The following is a 24,892-nucleotide window of genomic DNA, read 5'->3' as shown; positions in this document are numbered from 1 at the left end:
CTGCGCGCTGAGCCCGGCCACCCGCCCGCCCGCCCGCCACGCTGGAAAACGGGGCGGCAGAGGGATCCGTCGCACCACAGCGCCAGAGGTGCTTAAGACAGCCCTGACTCTATTGGTACTCAGTCTGAATGTGCAAAGGGGAAAGGGGAAATGCACAGGGTAAACTCTCCCCCTCAGTGATGCTATGCACCAGGCACACCCCAGACCAATGCACAATCAACTTTAGAATGAAGGGAGCTGCTTCACCTGCACATTAGGGCTGGGCAATATATCGATATATCATCCCAAACAGGTTCAAAGTCCATATCATGATAATAGTATTCATAATTTCTGACCTGGCAATATATTGCAAATCATGATGTGTGTTAGGCTGGGCGATATATCATCCCAAACTGGTTCGAAATCCATATTGTGATACCAGTTTCATAATTTTTTACCTGGCCCATATTGCAAATTAGGGTGGGTAGGTGCTATGCCACAATGTTAAAAACCAGCGCTACTGCACACAGGGTTTCCTCATTGATGAAGGTTCCCATTCCCATGTTGGAAACTCTATGCACCTATTAGCGTCAGCTGGGAAGGGCATTCAAGAGCATCACTGAGGGTGAAGGGCTCATCCTGATGGTTCCCACTTGCCTTTTCACACATTCGGCTCAATGTCCGAGGAGTGTTTAAGAGCAAAGTGTATTATTATTATTATTATTATTATTTATAAACCGCCCTATATCCAGAGGTCTCAGGACAGTTCACAGAACAAAATCAAAATATAAAACCACAAAATACATAATCAAACGAAAAACATTAACACCCCCAAGTGTATAGGATTGCAACTATACAGCGAAGCAGAATAGAGCAAAGCAGAATGAAGCAAAGTTGTTTTAAGTCCTTCAGCGTAAACCCAGCTGAGAGCAGCAGGACTTGAGGAATCTATTATTACAGAACAAGGAGACCATATCCTCACCAGAGATGCCTCTCATTTTATTGTCATCAAGGAACAATTTGTGAAGGAGGAGGGGGGAGAATAACAATGTGACATCACAATCCGAAAGGCCGGATGGTGGAGAAAAATGGGACACTTTCCCTGTCCATTGCAACCATAGCATAAAAAAAGTATTTTAGAGACTTATGCATGCTAAGTGAAATACCGTTATTATACTGTAGATGTTGAATGTACAGTATATAGGGAAAATAATTTTATTGGAAGACGAGGCCTAAAGATAAATATATAAATAAATGTAACAGGAATATGTAAGAGTATGTTCTGACACGTTAAAAGAATAAGCCACATACAAGGAGAACAAGAAAAACGAGCCACAGGAAATTGCACATTAGGATATGCGTGACTCTGCAATGGATTCAATGAAGTTACAGAAGTGTTTTAAGGAAGTGTTTAATGAGTCATTCACAAGCAACAGCATATTCACCTGCCAGTTGGATTTGGGCGCTGGTTCCTTTAAAAGACTGGATTATATTTTTATTTTTACATTGATTCAATACCATTTTAATACTGTATGTTAATACACCATGGGAACCTCTTGAGTTAGTCAGCAAGATGCCAGTTTTAGAAATAAATAAATGAAATATTGTTGAAAAGTTGGGAATCCTCTTAAGCCTTATTTTTGGATGTGAGAGCGTTCCCAAATTCTTTAATCTGGAATAAAACAGACTAGGGACTCAGCTACATTAGTAAAAAACAAAACAAAAAACCAGCGCTTTGAATACATTATAAACATACAAAACTAGATGGCATCGGAGAGCAAATAATGTTTCTTTGCAATTTTACATAGTGTGTTTTTTTTCTTTTGTCATAACAATTTAATTTCTGATTTATTTATAGTGTTTATTCCCCTGTATGTAAATCCACCATAGTATGGGATGAGGAGAAATTGCTGGAAATTGCTGAAAAATTCTTTTCAGCATATGTCAATTCTTCATTAATTCAGTGAACAAAGTCAGTTAACTTGATGATACAATAATGCAAATACAGTACTGGGGATTCTGCTTCCTGTTTTTCGCTACTGGCACAATCTCAAGAGTGAAATGATTTTCCAGGTTTTACCCAAGATTAATACAATAACAGTGTCTAAGGCTGCAGTCCTATAGTCACCTTCCTAGCAGCACGTCTCATTCAATGCACATGTTGTAGAGCATAATTTTGTCGTGATTACTCACACTTTCACATGTGTTCAGCCATAAGTCCATTCCATTCTATGCCCACTTTCGTCTGCAAATTAATTGCTTTAGCTTTTAAACACCCGCTGAAAACTTTTCTATTCCGCCAAGCTTATCCAGGCAATAAAGAATAATTATCACCACAATGTCTGTTTTTAATTTTTAATATGGTTTTGCAATATGGTTTTAACTATCCTTGTTGCCGCCAAAGCGGTACCTATTAATCTACTTGCACTTTGGATGTGCTTTTAAACTGCTAGGTTGGCAGGAGCTGGGACGGAGCAATGGGAGCTCACCCCGTCGCAGGGATTCGAACCGCTGAGCTTCCGATCGACAAGCCCAAGAGGCTCAGTGGTTTAGACCACAGAGCCACCCACATCCCTTTTTATGAAATAGTGGTCTATAAATTTTTAAATAAATAAAATATAAGCAATAATTTGTATTAAATATATATCAAATATGCCTCTCCAAACAAGTTTTTACATATTTCAGAATATATTTTATCCCAAAATAAACATTTAAAAAGTTGTTTTCATAATTTTTGGGCGAAGAACTATTACAGTAGAAGTAACCCACAACTTAAGCACATTTAACTTGGGCACATTCAGCTTTGCAGGCTGGGGGGGGGGAAGGGAAGAAAATAAAAAAGGGAAAAAGACTTTAGCGATCCCACCCACCATTGTCCCCAATGTGTTTTGACAATACCTGGTTTTGGCTTTAGGCACTATCCCTGGAACATAACCCCAGCATAAGTCGAGAGTCACCTGTATTCAGGAAAAGTACATTAGCTGAGGGGGTTAGGGACTGGGTCAGTTCAATTTGCAATATGTGAATTCCTCAAGCATCCTCAAACTGGTGTTGTGGAAGAAGAAGTGTGCATGCACATGAAAGCTCATACCAATGACAAACTTAGTTGGTCTCTAAGGTGCTGCTGGAAGGAAATTTTTAATGGTGTTGTGGAAGCTATCCACCCTGGTGTTATTGAAGCAACTGAAGGTAACGTAATCCAGGAAACAGTAGCATGATCAGATATGAGATTCATCAAGGAGTGGAGTGGGGCTGGGGACAAGAAAATGCAACCTTGTGGATTCCTTAAGAAAAGACACAAGGGCCCCTATTTTGATTTCTGGTAGGGCTCTTAACAGCCTCCTGGTGCACAAGCAGTTAGTGAGTCAAGCTTTTTCTGGTATAGAGATAGTTTTAAAAAGGAGAAATTCACCTGTTTAAAAAGTGTTTGGTTCCCCAGCAGCTGTTAGAGGCAAAATGCACGGGCAGGGGAGAAATGAACTTATAATGAAACCAGGCTAATGACACTTAGCCTGAGAGCAACATCAGTACACATGCTTCTGTTGACATTGTGTCATTCAAGCCAAGTTGGAAGTGAGCACTGTCTACCAGTTTAGCTAAGTTCAAGGTGCTGGTGGTATACAAAGCCCTATACAGCTTTGGACAAGGATATCTAAAAGATCATCTTACGCCTTATATACCCAAGGAGTTACTCTACTCTGCAGGAGACGGTCTCCTGAAGATAGCATCTTATCAAAAGGTCAACTCTGTAGAATGGAGAAACTGAGCCTACATTTTGGAACATCTTCCCATGGCGTACCATGTTTTTAAATGCCTGTCTGTTTGTGGGTTTTGGTAAAGGGTATGTCCCCATGCTTGTACTGTATTGTGGAAATGCAATCGGAAGCAATCCACAAACGGAACTAGGCTTGCCATATGTCAGCTAATTCCTGGTTTCCGTGTGCAAACATGGCGTGGGGGGGGGGAGCCAAGAAGTTGCAAATCACCATTTTGGGAGGTTTGGGTTTGTACCCAATTTTGGTGCTTTCCTTAAAAAAAACCTCATCAAACCTCATCAACTTTGTCGGCACCCTTAAAAAAGGAAGCTTTGCAGGTGTCTGGAACTTTACTTTTTGAAATACAGTAGTACCTCAGGTTACGAACGCGATCCGTTCCGGATCGCATTTCGTAACCCGAAAAGGTCGCAAACCGAGCGCTGCTTCTGTGCATGCGCAAAGCGCGTTTTTCACGCTTTGCGCATGCGCAAAGCACGCACGCCGCTTCTGCGCATGCGCGGGACACACGCACGCCGATAACACTTCCGGGGGTGCGGAGTTCGTAACCCGAACTGTTCGCAACCCGAGCGGTTCGTAAACCGAGGTATGACTGCACGGCAACCCTAAACCGAAAGAAATGAGCAGCTACGGTTGCCGTATTTCAAAAAGTAAAAACCAGGACACCCCAAAAGTTGTTGAGCCTTCTTTTTGGGAAGACCCCACCCCCAACATGGTTGAGTTGTTGTTGTTTTTCCTGGAAACGCCCAAAATGGTTGTGCTTTACTTTCTTTCTAGGAAACCCCCGAAAGCTTCTGAGATTATTATTTTTTTAGACCCACCCCCAAAAAGCTGTTGAGCATTTTTATTTGCTTTCCCCCTCAAAAGCGCCATCCCACTCCTAAAATAAATAAAAAAAGGCGGGAAGACACCTGGCTTGAGAGCAGTACATGTGAAAAGGATCTAGGAGTCTTGGTAGACCACAAACTTGACATGAGTCAACAGTGTGATGCAGCAGCTAAAAAAGCCAATGCAATTCTGGGCTGCATCAATAGGAGTATAGCATCTAGATCTAGGGAAGTAATAGTACCACTGTATTCTGCTCTGGTCAGACCTCACCTGGAGTCATAGCTGCCAAGTTTTCCCTTTTCTCGCGAGGAAGCCTATTCAGCATAAGGGAAAATCCCTTTAAAAAAGGGATAACTTGGCAGCTATGCCTGGAGTACTGTGTCCAGTTCTGGGCACCACAGTTCAAGAAGGATACTGACAAGCTGGAACGTGTCCAGAGGGCAACCAAAATGGTCAAAGGCCTGGAAACGATGCCTTATGAGGAACGGCTTAGAGAGCTGGGTATGTTTAGCCTGGAGAAGAGAAGGTTAAGGGGTGATATGATAGTCATGTTGAAATATATAAAAGGATGTCATATAGAGTAGGGAGAAAGGTTGTTTTCTGCTGCTCCAGAGAAACGGACACGGAGCAATGGATTCAAACTACAAGAAAGAAGATTCCACCTAAACATTAGGAAGAACTTCCTGACAGTAAGAGCTGTTCGGCAGTGGAATTTGCTACCAAGGAGTGTGGCATAGCTGCCAAGTTATCCCTTTTTTAAAGGGATTTTCCCTTATGCTGAATAGGCTTCCTCACGGGAAAAGGGAAAACTTGCATAGCTGCCAAGTTCTCCCTTTTTTAAAGGGAAATTCCCTTGTGCTGAATAGGCTTCCTCGCGAGAAAAGGGAAAACTTGGCAGCTATGAACTTGGCAGCTATGGAGTGTGGTGGAGTCTCCTCCTTTGGAGGTCTTTAAGCAGAGGCTTGACAGCCATGTGTCAAGAATGCTTTGATGGTGTTTCCAACTCTATGATTCTATGAAAATCCGGACGAAGGCCCTTCCCCTCACAAGGCCAACGGAGAGAGCTCGCCCCGCCGCCCCCCACCACCACAACCCGCCGCCTTCTGGAATGTTCTCGCGCGGAGAATACCCGGCATGCCCCGCGCTGCCGCGCTCTTCCCGGCCACGTTTTGGGCCACCGGCTCCCTCTCAGAAGAGCTCGTCGGGCCGGTTTCCCTTTCTTCTTCCTCCTCCTCCTCCTCCTTCCCTCCAGCCTCGCCGGGACTCGCTGTGCGGGTTGAGAATGGGACGGGCCTTCGCCGGGGCTTTCCCTCCCTTTCTCCTCCTCGGTCGCGAACGGAGACCGGTCCAAACTCGCTCAGGTTAGCGAGACTGAGGCGCGCGCGGGGCGGTGGGGGGGGGGGCGGGGCGGCGGCAGCGAGACTTCTCCTCCTCCTCTCTCTTTCATTCTTTCTCGGAGGATGCGAAGCGTCGTGAGGTGACAGGAAGCAGGGAGGAGGTGAAGGGGGCGAAAGTTTCTAGCCCCGCCAGGAGTGGGTTGGCCGTGAGGGGAAAGCGGGGGTACGGGACGGGACGGGAGTCAGCTTCCCCTTTCCGAATGGCGCTCCTCCTCATGACTGACCTCCAGCACGACGGGGCCGCCGCTAAAAAGGAAAAAGCTGCCTTGACCCAGTAAGTAGCCTTTCCCCACCACCGCGTAGTTGCAGCCACCTGTTGCCGTCGCCAGGCTGGCCATCTTTTTCCAGAGGACGGCCGCTCAAATAAGTCTCTCCAAGTTGGACCCCTGGGGGGGGGAAGGGAGACATGTCGGGGGGGGGGACACACATGGCCACCCTGTCACAATGGGATGTGCGCTTTCTTTGGGGGGGAACCTGGGGCTTTATGGAAAAGTTTTTTTAAAAAAAAACCATATGCAAATACTTTGCCATTAGCAATAGCTTTGATGAATCATGGTCAACCAGTAAACACACACACATCACATGGTGGTGTATGTTGCGTAGCTCTCTCTCTCTCTCTCTGTTTGCAATTTTGCAACAACTTTGCGCAAAACTTAAGTAAAAAGAACTCAACAACTCTGTCTCCCACCCCCCAAATGACTCTGGGCAAAACCAAGAAAAGAGAAAGCTCAACAATTTGCCAACTTTTCTATCTATGTTTATCCTTTAATGCTGTGTATTTTAACACATGGGTGTGTGTACATGTTTCTCTCTGTGTATGTATACACACACACATATACATATACACACACACTCACACACATCCTGAGTTATTAGCCTTAATGCCTCTACTGTTGCTGATATTTCAAATGCTGCTCCCGTTTTTGTGCAATTCTAATAGCTCTTCAGATGTTGTGCAAATGGATTTTCTGCAGACTACTCTGCCGCTTGTCTGACTTGACGTTTGTGTTCTTTGTACAGAAGTATGGTAACTTCTCAGAACTAAGCCACAGCACTCTCATGCTGGTTTTGCCAGTGTTTGTGGGAATTGGTTGTCGTGGGAATTTTTGTTAGTGTTTATATTTAACTTGTTTGGGGGCCACAGCCCTGTCTGGCTATTTGTGTAGTTCAAAAGGTTGCCCAGAAAGGTTAGTACAGAGTGGTTTTGATTTCTCAGAGCAATGAAATGGGATGTGGTGCTCTCCCCCAAAGAGGTGCAACAAGATGGTTTAGGTGGTTTGATGACTAACAGTGGTGCTCCAAGTTTGTAATGGGATGGCATGTAAAAGTCCATTATGCTAAGTTTGGTTCAGTCTGTTGCCACATGTTATGGACATAAATCAGTTACTTTTCACTGGATAGTTCTTCCTTGCAAATTGGCTCCATCATAAGCACTGTACATATTTACCAGGTGATACGTATGCTGACTGGGGTTTGATTTATGATCCATCTCACACGTTTGCCAGTCGCCACTTAACACTTAGTAATAAATAGGCACAAATGTGCAGTTCCTTGGTCTGTTTCTCACATAGAGAACTGAGGCTTGGGTTGGGTTGGGTGGCATCGTAGGGATTTGTTTAATATTCGGACATATAGGTGAACACAACGTAAGAAAGCTAAACCATACAAAGTTTTGGGTAGGTAGGTAGTAAGTATCACAGCTTGAATCGATGCAACAGGATGCCTCGTTTATTTGGACACTGATTTAAAACTGTGTGACAGCAAAGGAAATACGTGTGTAGACATGTCCTAGATAGGTGACGTTCATGTCAATGGCTAATTCAGCTATACAGTTATTAATTATGAATTAAATCTTGCATTCTCTGTAGTGTTTTTACCCAGTTGTAAGATGTAATTTTCTAAATCATCAACAGCTTAATTTGAGATATGGCACTGGCTGGGATTCAGGATTGCCTGGAATCTGTGCCTTCTGCCTTGGTAGCTAGTCCTCTACTTGGCATGTTCAGTAGAGGCATTTGATAAATTTGCCATTTCCTGGCTAAGTTCTGCCATTAAAAACAGCAGCACGTGTGCTCTTGTTTTAGATAGCCCCAAACACATGTCTGGCGGCAGAGGCTTGTATCTAGAAGAGGCAAATAAAATAGACCTGCACACTTCCATTCCATTTGCCAGGCAACCCAAGGAAAAGTCTCTTTGGTACAACTCATGGTTGGCACCTTAGTATGCAAGGCTTAGGTCAAACGCTTGTCTGGCAACCCTTAGGATAGGATTGGAGGGACTGGTGGAAACCTGCCTTGAGAAAGCCTTTGAGTATTGCATGTGATGTTGTAGTGGGCATCCTGCAAGAGTGCTGAAGAGTAATTCAGGGGGAGAGACCAGCTACTGATGCAGGGACAACGGGTCAAAACACCCCCACTGCATCCAGTGCTGTTTGCAGCAGGATCTTGGATTGTGTTTTCCATAGAACTACCATGTGTCATTTCTACTAGAATGTTTTAATGGAGGTAGTTCAGATTAATAGGTCAATTTTTGTATCCTGTATGCACGCGCACACACAAATTGAAATGGTGAAATAATCAATATAATTGACTGTTTTTTGGGGGGGGTCTCCACCCCCATCATTCAGTCCAGACATTGAGGTCTACCTCCGAAGGTCTTCTGGCAGTTCCCTTACTGCAAGAACTGAAGTTATAGGGAACCAGGCAAAGGGCCTTCTCGGCAGTGGCACCCACCTTGTCCTCCTATCAGATGTCAATGAGATAAAGAACTACAGTGGTACCTCACAAGACGAATGCCTCGCTCAACTAAAAACTCACTAGACGAAAGCGTCTAGCAATTCTTTGTTGCCTCACAAGACGAAGCTTTCTATGGCCGTGTCTCGCAAGACATTTTTTGCCGCTTTTTTTGCCGTCTGCCATTTGTTTCTGCAAGATGAAAATTTTCATAAGACGGCACGACCCGTGGAACTAATTATTTTCGTCTTGCGAGGTACCACTGTACACAACTTTTAGAAGACATCTGAGGCTTGACAGACATATGTCAAGAATGCTTTGATGGTGTTTCCTGCTTGGCGGGGTTGGACTGGATGGCCCTTGGGGTCTCTTCCAACTCTATGATTCTATGAAGGCAGCCCTGTAATGTTTAGTGTTTTATTATGTTTTTATAATTTTGCTGGAAACTGCCCAGAGTGGCCAGGGAAACCAAGCCAGATGGGTGGGATATGCATAATAAATTTCTATTATTATTATTATTAGCATCAGGGTCAGTTGATGGGCTTAGTAGTGCCAGTGTATTAAGATACTAATAAGCACAGCACAAATATATCTCATCAAGCACTAGATGGGAGCCACTGAAATAGATTTCAGAGACACGAAATTTAAAGTGCTTGTGTGTAGAAGAAAAGGTGCACAAATGTATGCGCAGATGGAAACAGTGGCTCGCATATGCATGAATGCCCTATGTGAACGCAGGCTATAAGCAGCATATAAAGGAGCGACCACAAAATGTAAGAGCTCCCCTGTAATTCAAGCCCTGAACATTAGTGGATCTTGATAGGCAGCCAAAATAAGTGAAGCAGTGTAGATCTGGAGACCAGATTGTCCTTCTTACAAAGGGAGACATGGTAGAAGGATCATTGCAGGCCGGGGAGATATGGGGCCCTTGGATGTAGGTGGGGCCAAATTGTGCATCCCTATACCTTTCTAGACATCAAGTGGAGCATCAGCACTTACAGGTTTTCTAAGAAGATAACTTCAAAATGGAGTTTGGTAGAGGATCACATCTGTCAATTTCTGTCCCCAGTTTACTCTGTTATTCAAGCATGCACAAGATTTGTGGCAATGGTGAAAGAGCCAGAAGGTTCATAGCTTACTGCTCTGCCTTTTATCTTCTTTTATCTAGCTCTTGTCATTTCTTCCTCTATCCGGATAAAACCTGTCATGTAGAAGACTTCCACTTGTCTGAAAAAAGCTCTTAAAGAGTATGAATGCCTAACATATTTGTCTCAGGAAACTTAACCATGTAAAAAACCTGTCACTTGAAGGTCAATTTCTCCCTGCGAATGTGAAGAAGTTCAAAGCTTCTTGTAAATTTAGTGGCTTGCCCTGCTGTTGTTGTTGTTGTAACGTATGGTCAATCATGTTAGGCTTCCACCTCTGTGCCCAGTCCAGATGAGGTTACAGCCTCAGGTGGAGAGAGGTAGGCATTTAAACTCTAAATACAGCAAATCATGCCTCACGCTAGAGATCACCAGTTTAATTTCAGGTGTCATCTAAAGTGGCAGGTGTTTACTTGCAGGCTGTGTTCCTCCTATATTTTTCCTGGCAGGTTGTGCGGAGAACTGCATACACAACTAAGCTTTTATGTCGCCTTGGAGCAAAATAATAATAATAATAAATTAAACATACTGTTGTCAATTTGTAGTTTGATCAGCACTTGGCACATTCTGTAGTGATGGCCCACTTAGGCTGCAATCCTAGGCACAGTTACCGTGTTTCTCACATTTTAAGACGTAGCCATAATATAAGCCATAGCAGGATTTCTAGGCAATTGCGCGATGTAAGTCATACCCCGAAAATAAGACATAGTGAAAGACCCTTCATCCACTACCGGTAGCAATAATCCATAATCCCCCCCCCCCGCCAGCCAACTCCACCCCTTAAAAATCTCCCCCCATTTTGCTGTCGCTCCACAGAAAAGCTTGTAAAAATGCACTGAAGAGCCGTAGCTGCTAGCTGCCGAAGTCTCGTGAATTCCCCTCCCCATTTCGGAGAGCATTTTTTTAAAAAATAAAAGGATTCAAAAATATATTTTTAGCCAAGCTAAAGGACAAAAAGTGGCATTTGCGGTGGGGAGGAGAGGAAGGCATGAAGATGAAAAGAGGGGCGATTAAAGATGCTGCCTCGTGAATGACCTCCATCTCTCTCTCTCTCTCTCACACACACACACACACACACACGGCCCACCTCTCGCTTCCCCCCACCTTTCCCCCCTTCCATTCTATGTGCCCAGCCATGTTGATTTCCTCTTGATGGCCAAGACAGAGAGTGAGGCAGGCAAACTGAAATTAAAACTGCAGCTACCCGGTAGGAAAGTGCAGAGCTCTCGCAGACACGCGGGCGGTTTTTTAAAAACTGACATCCCCTCCCTTCTCGTTTTGCCGAGAGACCCAGACAACTTGCATTCCTAGGCTTCAAAGGTTATGCATATGAAGAGGAGATTAAGGAGATAGATAAAGACAACTTCCTATTATCACCTTGCCTTTGTCCTGAAAGGTAGAAACCTTATGGTAGCCATGAGATGTGGGCATCAAAGGAAAGTACTTAACAGCTATTTGGTAAAGCCAATTGTGATCTCAGGCAGCATCTGGCTAATCAGTCCTGAGAGAGAGAAACGTGATTTCTAAATAGAGAAATAAACACAGCCAATTGTACAGCATCTGTAAAATTCATATAAAAAATCATTTCCCTGTTATGATCCAGCCCCCCGAATAAGACACCCCCCGAAAATAAGCCATAGGCTTGTTTTCTTGAGTGAAATAAATATAAGACAGTGTCTTAAAATGTGAGAAACACGGTAGCTGAGACTAGGAGTGAGGTTTTTCCAACCTTAAATTCAGTTCTGTACATTTCTGCAGCCATTTGCGAACTTTCTTTTTAAAAATCCTCATGCAAATTCTTCAGGTTTTTAGTGTGAATTTATCCCAATAAACACATTTTTGTATGCAGTTTTGACTAATGTACACATTTTTGCCATCAGTTTCTCCAAATGTATGCTATTTTGATTAATATATTCATTTCTATGCACACTTTCTCCTAATATTGCATTTGGGGGAGGATGGAGAACTGGACTGCAAAATTTAGATAAGTGCAAATTTTGAAAGATGGCTATGTTTTAGTTCTTGTATTGCTTTGGAAAGTGGGAATTTGATAAATTCAGCTTTAAAGGTGAACTGATTTGAAGTTCTCCCTGATCCCTAACTGGGAGGAAATCCTATTGAATTCAGTGCGGCTTAACTTCTAAGTAGCTGCATACAGGATTGCATTGTTAGACAACATGTGCATTAGTAGCCAATTTGATACCTTCCACGTGGTATTGGACTCCAGCTCTCATAAGCCCCAGAAAACATGGTGAATGATCAGGGGTGGCAATCCAGCAGCAAATGGAGGGCACCACATTGACTACACCTGCTCTAAGGAACTGAAAAATACTTGATAAAATTGAAAGTAAATTTTCCAAACTGAACAGAGGCCAAAATTAGCAGGCAAATTATATTGAATATGAAATATCCAGTGTAAGTAGTCTACATTGTCTCTTAACACCTTTTAACTTGTCATACTTGCAATCAGGAATCATTTTGCTGTAGATGTGAAAGTAACTGGATGCATCCCCATAATCAGAGGTTCGTGCTCAGGCTGTTTACTTATTTTTATCCTGCAAATTTCTAGGATAATCTAGATCAGGGTTAGGGAACCTATGGCTCACCACATAGTTGAATCACAACTCCCATTATCCCTGGCCATTAAACATGCTGTCTGTGATTGATGCAAACTGTAGTCCCGCAGTATCTTCAGGATCACGAGGTTATTGGCGCAACAGCAGAATGTTTAGGTGCACTTTTTTAATAACAAGAATACAAAGCTGAAAATGAATGAACTGCAGCTAAAATGTTATGTTCGTTTTTCACATGGTCTGGTCCTTCCCCTGCCCACCTCCCTAATATTCTTAAGATACTCTCTTCTCTGGTCTTCAGAAAGTAGCTGGAAGTGGGGAAGCAGAAAAAGCTCCTCCTTTCCTTCCACTCTGCAGTTTTAATCTCAAATCTTAGGCACAGTAATGCATTCGAAGCTCAGAAACTGCTTGCACTAATGAAATTCCCTGTTGCAAAATGTGCCTAGAACAATGGGAGTTTTGAATATTGATCTGAATTTAGGGGCACCACTTATGAAGAAACCACAAACAGTCCTTGCTGAATATTTGTCACTATAGAAGACACTGTTACTGAAATAAGTTAATGATATGTTTGGTATTTGAGCTAGTCCGCTTTCCAATATAGAAACCAAACCACCACCCAAAAAGACCAGGACAGAAACATCACAATTAATTTGCCATATAAATCAAACAATAGTCCCCATGTTCATGTTATTATGTATCAGGTGCCATTAATATACATGAAAATTTAACAAGTAACATATGAAGTCACTGTCTCAAGGACTTCAAAAGTTGATAGTGAAAAAGACATTAGAAGTTGAGGAAGGGAAAGGAGCAAAAACAACAACAGGGAGAGGAAGACATGAGTGTAGCTAGGATACATATTTGCACCTCAAATATTTCCACAAACCTAGTAGCGTGTGGATTGGTTTATGCACAAATGATCTTAAGAGTGCTTGCCAACCTCTTCCCTCTGCCCCGTGTGTCCAGCAACATTTGAAGCAGGAAAATTCTGCCGTTTATGCAATCTGCTACCCTACTAACAGTGTTTTGAATCAGGCTCTGTTCTTGTCATATGAGCAAAAGTAAACAACTGTGAAAAAACAAACCCCACCACAGATACACAGAGAAATTCCATTTATAAAGTCAAACAACAGCAAGTGGAAACTTAGCTCATGGGGTTAATGCTTCCACACATAAGGGTCGTTGTTAGAATTTCTTTAAACCATTCACTCTTAATTCTGTTAAATCACTTGACTGCACTGCTATATCAATGTTTACTGTAAATATTCCATAAATATCTATAGTGATACATTGACTATATTAAATAATTGCCATGTTAAAAAATAATCAGGTCATATGAGCATTGTATTTTATTTGGCGCTCCAACATCTGCCTGCATGATTGGATCTGATGCCTATGCTCATTTTGGTCTGCCATTCTTGCTAGAACAGTCAGCAGGTATGGGAAACCTGGGGTCTTCCCAATGGTTCTGGACTCCCACTTCCACCTAGTCAGCATGGACAATGACCAGGAATTGTGAAAATATCTGGAGGACCACGGATTCCACATCCCTGGAGTAGGACCACCTTAGCATTCAGGTCACAGGAGCAGGTGTGAGAGCACTGCTGTGAATATCAGAGCTTTATTCTGCTGCATTTCCTGCAGATCATGGGAACACATTAGTCAGCTGAGCAGATGAGATTCCATTGACCCATTACTCACAGGCACACTACTCAGCTTTTGCTAATTATGTGTTAAAGAGGCACACTTCATTGTTTCGAGACAGAAAAGTTGTTGTTTTTGTGTATATCACGGTCTGTCTGGTATGTTGGTTTTACACAGAAACCAGTACAGTGGTACCTCGGTTTACAAACGTAATCTGTTCCAGAAGTCCGTTCTTAAACCAAAACCATTCTTAAACCAAGGCACGCTTTCCCTAATAAGGCTTCCCGCCATCGGTGCCCTTCTACCCTTTGGATTCCATTCTTAGACCGAGGTAAGGTTTGCAAAACGGGACACTATTGCAAAACGGGAACTCTTGCAGAGTTCGTAAACCGAATTGTTCGTAAACAGGACTGTTCTTAAAATGTGGTACCACTTTATCTTGTTTGTTGCCTTTATATCCCACTTCTTTCTCCAAGGAGGTCAAGGTAGCATACAGAGTTCACCCATCCTTATTTAATTCCCACAGCGACCCTGCGAAGTAGGTTACGCTGAGAGTTGGTGCCTAGCCCAAGGTCATGCCAGTGAGCCTCACAGCCAAGTGAGGATTTGAACCCTGATCTCCAAGGTTCTAGACAGACACTAACTGCTATGCCACATTGGCTCTGACATTTTTTGGTGAGTCTCTGGTTTCAAAAATGTTGTTGGGGTGTTGTTTTTGTTTGTTTTTGCATATATCACTCAAGCAGATTACCTACTGCCTTGATCCATTCAGTTTGGAGAATCCCAGCAAACATGAACTATTAGGCTGCAGTCCTAAACATAATGGAACTTACTTCTGAATGTACACACACAGGATTGTACTGTTAGTTTGATTTGTGTTCTTTTAAATGAGTTGTTTATTTATATCTGCATTTGGATGCATGTTTATTCATACCTGCATTTGGATACATGTCCCTAGTCATGCATTTACTTACGTGTAGGACTTTTGTGTCCCCTTCATGGATCAATGCCTTGTCGTGGTGAAGGGGCTTGAATAACTCAGAGAGGCTATGAGCTATGCCATGCAGGGCCACCCAAGATGGACAGGTCATAGTGGAGAGTTTTGACTAAACGTGATCCACCTGGAGAAGGAACTGGCAAGCCACTCCAGTATCCCTGCCAAGAAAACTCCATGGACAAAGACAACAGGCATATAAAAGTTATGACGCTGGAAGATGAGCCCCTCAGGTCGGAAGGCGTCCAACATGCTACTGAGGAAGAGCGGAGGACAAGTACAAGTAGATTCAGAGCTGATGAAGCGGCTGCGCCAAAGCCGAAAGGACGCTCAGTTGCGGATATGCCTGGAAGCGAAAGGAAAGTCCGATGCTGTAAAGAAAAATATTGCATAGGAACCTGGAATGTAAGAACCATGAGTGGAGGTAAGGTGGATGTGGTCAAAAATGAGATGACAAGAATAAATATCGACATCCTGGGCATCAGTGAACTAAAATGGAAGGGAATGGGCGAATTCAGTTCGGGTGACTATCATATCTACTACGGTGGGCAAGAATCCTGTAGAAGAAATGGAGTGGCCCTCATAGTCAACAAAAGAGTGGCAAAAGCTGTAATGGGATGCAATCTCAAAAATGACAGAATGATCTCGATACGAATCCAAGGCAGACCTTTTAACATCACAGTAATCCAAGTTTATGCACCAACTACCGGTGCTGAAGAAAGTGAAATTGACCAATTCTATGAAGACCTACAACAACTTCTAGAAATGACACCAAAGAAGGATGTTCTTCTCATTACAGGGGATTGGAATTCTAAAGTAGGGAATCAAGAGATAAAAGGAACAACTGGCAAGTTTGGCCTTGGAGTTCAAAATGAAGCAGGGCAAAGGCTAATAGAGTTCTGTCAAGAGAACAAGCTGGTCATCACAAACACTCTCTTCCAACAACACAAGAGACGACTCTACACATGGATATCACCAAATGGGCAGCATCGAAATCAGATTGATTATATTCTCTGCAGCCAAAGATGGAGAAGCTCTATACAGTCAGCAAAAACAAGACCTGGAGCTGACTGTAACTCAGATCATCAGCTTCTTATAGCAAAATTCCAGCTTAAACTGAAGAAAGTAGGAAAAACCACTGGGCCAGTAAGATACAATCTGAATCAAATCCCTTATGAATACACAGTGGAAGTGAGGAACAGGTTTAAGGATTTAGATTTGGTGGACAGAGTGCCTGAAGAACTATGGATGGAGGCTCGTAACATTATACAGGAGGCAGCAACGAAAACCATCCCAAGGAAAAGGAAATGCAAGAAAGCAAAATGGCTGTCCAACGAGGCCTTACAAATAGCGGAGGAGAGGAGGCAAGCAAAATGCAAGGGAGATAGGGAAAGATACAGGAAACTGAATGCAGATTTCCAAAAAACAGCAAGGAGAGACAAGAGGGTCTTCTTAAATGAGCAATGCAAAGAAATAGAGGAAAACAATAGAATGGGGAAAACCAGAGATCTGTTCAAGAAAATTGGAGATATGAAAGGAACATTTCGTACAAAGATTACCATAATCAAGGACAAAAGTGGTAAGGACCTAACAGAAGCAGAAGACATCAAGAAGAGGTGGCAAGAATACACAGAGGAATTATACCAGAAAGATATGGAGGTCTCGTACACCCCAGGTAGTGTGGTTGCTGACCTTGAGCCAGACATCTTGGAGAGTGAAGTCAAATGGGCCTTAGAAAGCACTGCTAATAACAAGGCCAGTGGAAGTGATGATATTCCAGCTGAACTATTTAAAATTTTAAAAGATGATGCTGTTAAGGTGCTACACCCAATATGCCAGCAAGTTTGGAAAACTCAGCAATGGCCAGAGGATTGGAGAAGATCAGTCTACATCCCAATTCCAAAGAAGGGCAGTGCCAAAGAATGCTCCAACTACCGCACAATTGCGCTCATTTCACACGCTAGCAAGGTTATGCTTAAAATTCTACAAGGCAGGCTTAGGCAGTATGTGGATCGAGAACTCCCAGAAGTGCAAGCTGGATTTCGAAAGGGCAGAGGAACCAGAGACCAAATAGCAAACATGCGCTGGATTATGGAGAAAGCTAGAGAGTTCCAGAAAAACTTCTGCTTCATTGACTATGCAAAAGCCTTTGACTGTGTCGACCACAGCAAACTATGGCAAGTTCTTAAAGAAATGGGAGTGCCTGATCACCTCATCTGTCTCCTGAGAAATCTCTATGTGGGACAAGAAGCTACAGTTAGAACTGGATATGGAACAACTGATTGGTTCAAAATTGGGAAAGGAGTACGACAAGGTTGTATATTGTCTCCCTGCTTATTTAATTTATATGCAGAATTCATCATGCGAAAGGCTGGACTAGATGAATCCCAAGCCGGAATTAAGATTGCCGGAAGAAATATCAACAACCTTAGATATGCAGATGACACAACCTTGATGGCAGAAAGCGAGGAGGAATTAAAGAACCTTTTAATGAGGGTGAAAGAGGAGAGCGCAAAATATGGTCTGAAGCTCAACATCAAAAAAACCAAGATCATGGCCACTGGTCCCATCACCTCCTGGCAAATAGAAGGGGAAGAAATGGAGGCAGTGAGAGATTTTATTTTCTTGGGCTCCTTGATCACTGCAGATGGTGACAGCAGTCACGAAATTAAAAGACGCCTGCTTCTTGGGAGAAAAGCAATGACAAACCTAGACAGCATCTTAAACAGCAGAGACATCACCTTGCCGACAAAGGTCCGTATAGTTAAAGCTATGGTTTTCCCAGTAGTGATGTATGGAAGTGAGAGCTGGACCATAAAGAAGGCTGATCGCCGAAGAATTGATGCTTTTGAATTATGGTGCTGGAGGAGACTCTTGAGAGTCCCATGGACTGCTAGAAGATCAAACCTATCCATTCTTAAGGAAATCAGCCCTGAGTGCTCCCTGGAAGGACAGATCGTGAAGCTGAGGCTCCGATACTTTGGCCACCTCATGAGAAGAGAAGAATCCTTGGAAAAGACCCTGATGTTGGGAAAGATTGAGGGCACTAGGAGAAGGGGACGACAGAGGACAAGATGGTTGGACAGTGTTCTCGAAGCTACGAACATGAGTTTGACCAAACTGCGGGAGGCAGTGCAAGACAGGAGTGCCTGGCGTGCTATGGTCCATGGGGTCACGAAGAGTCGGACACGACTAAACGACTAAACAACAAACAACAAAGGACTTCTGTGTGCAGCAGAAGGTGTGGATTTCCCTATGACGGTTGGGGTTCCTATCCCCATGTTGAAAGCCCTATATGCAAGTAAGACAGCTCCCTGCAGACTAACACCGATCATGTATTGGTTGGGGAATGAGCCCAGCTGATGCAGCAACAGCAAAGGGGTGGGACTCGTTGCTTAAATTCCCACTGGCCCCTTAGCACTTTTCAGTCTGAATGCCTGAAAAAGGGATATAGTCAGACCTATTGTGAGCCATGGTATAATACCAGAAATGTGGGAAATAACATTTAAGAATCACGATTCACAAGGAAAAAATTATTTCAAGATTTGTAATATTGAATGGGATTGGATCAGCATTAGAAATTAGCCAGGTGCCAGGCTTATTTTGTGACTGGCACAGGTCCAGTTGCGACCACATAGTGATTTCTGATTGCCAGGGTTGGAGACTGGGGAAAGCAAAACATCATTGCTTGTGTTGCAAATCTGTACCAGGAACCCAAAATGATACACTGACAATGGCATGGATTTTACATTAGATCTTCCCTAAGGAAAAGAAGAGAAGACAACAGGTTTGAGGAGGGCCTCGAATGAATGAATGACTGCCTCACTCTGAAGATGGGGTCCTTCCTCAGAGTGAGGCATTATTGGTGAAGCGGCCATGGAAATCACATCTGCCACCACTAGTTTCCCATGACATTGGCAAATGCATCTTCAAATTTAAATTTGAACCAAGATTTGCCAACCTCACAATGTAGAAGTGGAACCAGGAATCTTCACAGCCACTATCCCCACAATGCTTTGCTCTGGGAAAGGACGAGTTCCTCATAGTGAGGAGTGGTGGTTCAGGAGAGCCCTGTTAGAGTGCTGGTGATAGCACTTCCTTGTAGGTGACAGTGGCTATAGTAGCCCCAGTGGGGAGGCAGCCAACTACAGTGATGGTGGCAGTGACAGGCAGCCCCATCTGTGTTGGATGGGGGTGCAGCCTGCCGGTCTTCTCATTTGCTACCTGAACCATGAGGCTACTTCATTATAGTCTGGACAACTATTTTTAAAATTCCGTTAATTTTGGATTGTGGGCAAATTTCACTGCAATCTTAACTTTTAAGAAAGCTTTACACTTTGTAGTTTGTTGCCTCCTGTAAATGTATATCAGGGGTCCCCAGACTTACCGCGCGGCGGGCCGGTGCCCGCCGCGCCGACCGCGCGGCGGGCCGGAGGGCAGGGGAGTGCGCGCGCAGCGGGCCGGAGGGCGGGGGAGGGCGGGGGAGTGCACGCTCGTGCGCATGCGCACACGCACACGGTCGGGGGAAATCGCCGAAAATCGCTTGTGCGCATGCGTATGGGCCTCCCCCGACCCGGAAGTGCATCGGAAATGACCTCTTCTGGGTCGGGAGAGGCCCATACGCATGCGCACAAAGGATTTTCGGCGATTTTTTGCCGATTTTCAAGATCGTCGCCGCGCCGCAAGAGCGGGCGCCGGCAGCGGGCGGCGGGGGTCGTCGCGGGCCGGATTGGGAGGCCAATTGGGCCGCAACCGGCCCGGGGGCCGTAGTTTGGGGACCCCTGATGTATATGGATGTCCTTTTTTGAATAGCCCTCCTTTTATTCACACATCAGATTATTAGTATGCTTTTCAGGCGTCTTAATATAAAAGAGATTTTATAGTTCTTGATGCTTTTCTAAAATTAAAGAGTTAGTGAGTTGTTATTTTCATATCCTTAGTTTAAAAAAACTGGTAACTTTTAGTGAACGTGTGTTCATTGTAGGCATGTTGTGAGTCGAGGACCTGCCACCCGCATAGAGATAAATAAGACACAAGGACACATGTATTTTAGCTTAATGGGCTAAATAAATAAGGCCACAAGTTTATTGGTTACAGCATGTGAGTGGTATTGGCTTAGGCATTGGATCAAACAATCTATTCATGACTCCACCTCGCTCAGCGGGGAGTCATTTGAGGGTTAACAACCAGTGGAAGCCCCTGCCGACACAGAACCAGCTCCTGCTCACAACTCCTCCCCTCTGGAAGGAGGAGAGGTCTTTCCACCAACTAGTACAGGCATCCACAAAATTCGGCCCTCCAGATGTTTTGGACTACAATTCCCATCTTCCCTGACCACTGGCCTTGTTAGCTAGGGATCATGGGAGTTGTAGGCCAAAACATCTGAAGTGCCACAGTTTGGGTATGCCTGAACTACGGTAGTATATCTGCAACATACGTATTGTATTACGATGTGAAAGGCTAGTGTTTCATTATAGATTGGCTGTCAACAATGGCATGTAAGTCTTTGGAAATAGTTGACAGTTATATCCTAGAGCAAGCTTTACCCATGATAAATCAATTTCCTCTTTTTACAAAATACTTTATTATTTTGTATGAGTTTTAAATTTCACTTCCTGTTTAGATAATTTTGTGGGGTGTTTTCTTAATTGCTCACATAGATTGCTGTTGCAAAAGCTTTTTGTAATCCTGGCATTAATGTTACTCTATAAGTGAAGAAATGTCTTCCCATTCTTGGATGAGCTAATTATTCAGTCATCATTTTAAATTATGATAGCTATCTGTGAGTTAATATTACAGGTAGGTAGGCGTGTTGGTCTGAGTCGAAACAAAATAAAAAAATTCCTTCAGTAGCACCTTAAAGACCAACTAAGTTTTTTATTTTGGTATAAGCTTTCGTGTGCATGCACACTTCGTCAGATACATAATATACATAAGGGTCTGCTGGATTCTGTTTCAGTGTATCTGACGAAGTGTGCATGCACATGAAAGCTTATACCAAAATAAAAAACTTAGTTGGTCTTTAAGGTGCTATTGAAGGAATTTTTTTTATTTTTTGAGTTAATATGTGCAGCTTCACACATACAGCTGCTGGACAAATAGGTGCCTATCCTACAATGTATTTAATGAAGGTTAAGAGCAACTTACCTCATATGCAGATCAATAAGATTAATTTATACAGGGGTTATATTTAAAAACAAAACATTAGTGTATTTTGTTTACCCCCAATTTTGGATGAAGATTACATTTCATGAAGCAGGAGCATTCTTTGAGCTATCAGGGTTTCAGGAATTGATTTCTGAAACACCTAATGTAAGAGCAGTCCAAAGTTTCAGTAGGCACAATTTCCAACTTATTTTAGTATTTTAAAGGACACCCCCTATTTTATTTACCAATTTAAATGCCATGTCAGGCATGGATTTCCAGTTTATAGTACAAAAGGCAGAAAAGAGAGATTTCAACAAGCTAAAGAGCCTTCAGCGTACATGTGCATAAACCAGGGGGTGGAGTGGTGTGTGTCATCCTCCTCTTCTGCATGATTTTCTGCATGATTAATCCAGCATGTTTTACAATCCACACATTATCGGCTAGGTTCCACTGTGAAAAACAGCATGCCTCTTTGTGGAGAAGGTCAACTAGGTCTAAATCAAGCTGTTTTGACTTAATGGAATCAAGGACAGGATGCAAATGCAAATTTTCTTGTCTCTTTTCAATGAGAATTGCTGGGATTTGCACTGCAGGTTTGAATAACAAATTAAGGGTTACATGTCTGTATCTTTTCCAATGGATCTTAATTCTTGCACAGGGGTACACCTGCCTGTCCCCATCTGTAAGTTATGATATGCTGCTTCCACTGCAATTTTTGTAGAAAAAAGGTGCCAGAAGCACCATGAATGCCTCCCTTGTTGTCTTATGGCAATGGCGCCCACCTGAGAGGTATTGGAACTGAGTTCCGGTGAGTTCCTACTGAAAAAAAGCCCTGGCTACTTCCAGTATTGTTGACTAGACTGTACAAAGATGTGCTTTAAAAAATTTCTTAATCCTGATATTGACTGATTAGGTGTTAGCTAGCTGCTAGCAGAAGGTCAAGGAAATTTCATGGGGAGAATCCATGGGTGGGAGGAAGGGCCTTCCCCTTCAAGATTCTGCCCTCAACCTTGCTCATCCCTTTCCCTTCATTGCTTGCTCTTTACTCCATCCCTTCCCCTGAGAAACTTTAGGCTGCTACAAAGGAGCAGGGATGGAGAACCTCTCACCCCAAGCCACAGGCCTCACTGGTCTTGCTTCACACCCTCCTGGGCTGGAATGCATCATTGCACTCTGATAATGACTCTTGCTTCCCTGGACAGAGGATAGAGAGGTGTGTGTAGAAACTAGTCCACTACACAGGGGTAAAATTTAAATTCATTGCTCCACCCCTTTCTTTCTTGTACCACCCACCATGTGAATGTGGCTCTAAGAAGGGAATAGAGCTCCTTTTAATATGCACTTTAAGCTGCTTGCATTCCCATTTAAGTAGCGTCATCCACATGACATCGCCCTCAAAGAGCCCCTGTCCCATTGGTTCCCCCCTGTAAATTCAGGTTTCTCCATTCCAGGGGTAATCCAATACATTTTGAAAAATATTTCCAAACTGCTTCATCGACAGTGGATGCATTGCCTTGATTTTCCCCCTTGGGGGTGGATCAACAATCTGTTTTTGCTAGTTTCATTCCCACGCTCCCTACACACACACCCCAATGCCAACTGAGTTCCGGCAGTGGTACCTATTTCTTGCAAGGTCTGCCATGGGAGTGCAGGATTAAAGCAGTTAGATTTGTGCATTAGAGGAAAACTGGAAAACGGTGCTTTCTTGAGATCTCCCTGCTTTTTTAATCGATTTAACTGTATATTACTACTAGTGTATTTCAGCCCGTTTAATAACGGGCGCTAGAACATCCTGGGGTTCGGAGAAGCGCTTGTGCAGCGCTTCTCCGAACCCTGGGACCTGTCCTTGCTGTCGGCGGCAGGGGGACAGGAACGGAGGAGGAGAAAGCGCTGCGTTCTCCTCCTCCGTTCCTCTCCCGCAGCCGCTGACAGGAAGAAGACATCCCAGGGTTCGGAGAAGCGCTTGCACAGCGCTTCTCCGAACCCTGGGACCTGTCCTTGCTGTCGGCGGCAGGGGGACAGGAACGGAGGAGGAGAAAGCGCTGTGTTCTCCTCCTCCGTTCCTCTCCCGCAGCCGCCGACAGGAAGAAGACATCCCAGGGTTCGGAGAAGCGCTTGCGCAGCGCTTCTCCGAACCCTGGGACCTGTCCTTGCTGTCGGCGGCAGGGGGACAGGAACGGAGGAGGAGAAAGCGCTGCGTTCTCCTCCTCCGTTCCTCTCCCCCAGCCGCCGACAGGAAGGACGCGAGCACTCTCCCCCCCCCTGCCTCCAACCGCCGCTCCTCACGGCCAGGGAGGGTTGTGAGGAGGCCTTCGCCAGCCTCCACCCTCGCTGACGTGCCCTGCAGTGAGGCGGTGTCCGGCGGGAGCGGCGGTTGGAGGAGGCAGAGGAGGGGGAGAGTGCGCGCGCGCAGTCTCTGCTGTCCAATCCCTGTATCCCTGGGGCACATGCGCAGTACCCCAGGGACACACGGGACAGCTTGGACGCAGGGACAACTTGCACATTATTATATAGGATATTGATTTCTCCCACAGGCATCTTCCTGTTTTGGAATGGGAAATACCTGTCATTTCAGAATTTAACATAGTGTATGCGTAGAAGCTAGTATTGGATTGGGAATTCCTGGATGTGTGTTACTGTGCCATTCCTGGGCAGACACAATTTTTCAGCTAATTCTTATGTTCATGCCCTGGTTGTGCAAAATTAACACATTCAAACCAACAGATTGTAAGGGGCAGACGAAGACAAAAGGGAATAGCTACTGGTCTGGACAGGATCAAGCAGGTTTGATCTTCAACTTCAATTTGACTAATGAGGTCAAATTCAAAGGGAGAAAATGTGGATTCCAGCAAGTGTACACAAGCCCTTAAGCAGCAACATCCTAGGCTTTGCGCTATGACATCCAATAAATTCTATTCAGTGACTTCATTGCTTCTGCATCACTATGCATCAGCAGAAAAAGTTTAGAGATAGGTCAAAGGTGGGTAATAGCCTGCAGCACTCTCAAGCCAGTTCAAAGAGAGGTGTGGAAGGCAAAGCATTTTCAATGTAATTCTGGTTGTTTTACCAGAAGTCATAACTTCCTTTGTCCCTTCTATCATGTCATTTCTTCCAAATGTGAAGTGGACCAAGCAGATTCTTTAAAAATAGGAGCCAACACCCTAGCCTTGGTAACTACTTGTCTCCAGACTTTTTAGTTACTAATTCCAAAAAGTGGTACATTTACAGCCTTATATCACCTAATCATCCTGAAGCTGCAACAATAATTCCTAAATATGAACTTCTATCATATGGGAAACAAATGAAAACTTCTTAATACATAAAATATTTTTAAAAAACAGTCATTATTGAAATTGAAGCATTCTCTTAAAGTTGAAGCATTCTTTTTCACGGTGCATATCTTAAAATTACAGTATGTTTCCTATGATTTTTTTGTTCCCTTCTGTTGCATTACAAGCATTAAGCAAAAATCAAAATCTCAGTTCTGCTTTCTCATAATGCTAATGAAAATTATTGTCACAAAGTTCAGTTGAAGTCCCTGAAGAAGAAGCTACTCTGCAGCCCTTCAAAATAAAATAAACTTTTTTTTAATGACTTCAGTATAATGTAAGTCTAGCTCCAACCCATTCGGAAGGTCTCTAAAAAGCACAAACAAATTGGATGTGATTGGGGCTATC

General features: G+C 43.7%; 1 protein-coding gene across 3 annotated transcripts in view; it reads left to right on the top strand.

The window, feature by feature from the left end:
* Positions 1-24,892, top strand: part of GRAMD2B (GRAM domain containing 2B) — a 63,711-nt gene that overhangs the window by 15,746 nt on the left and 23,073 nt on the right. Inside the window, exon 1 of one of the 3 annotated variants that reach the window (XM_035099658.2) lies at positions 10-5,941. The exons of 1 other annotated variant lie outside the window; for it this stretch is intronic. In XM_035099658.2, the coding sequence (XP_034955549.1) occupies positions 5,715-5,941 (227 nt within the window). In that variant the 5' untranslated portion in view covers positions 10-5,714. Of the gene's footprint in view, positions 1-9; positions 5,942-6,015; positions 6,252-24,892 lie in introns of those variants that run through there. One more of the 3 variants, XM_035099660.2, reaches the window with a different exon arrangement.

Source organism: Zootoca vivipara, chromosome 11, assembly GCF_963506605.1.
Source record: "Zootoca vivipara chromosome 11, rZooViv1.1, whole genome shotgun sequence".
In the NCBI taxonomy this organism is placed as follows: Eukaryota; Metazoa; Chordata; class Lepidosauria; order Squamata; family Lacertidae; genus Zootoca; species Zootoca vivipara.
This window is presented reverse-complemented; position numbering and strand designations above follow the sequence as displayed.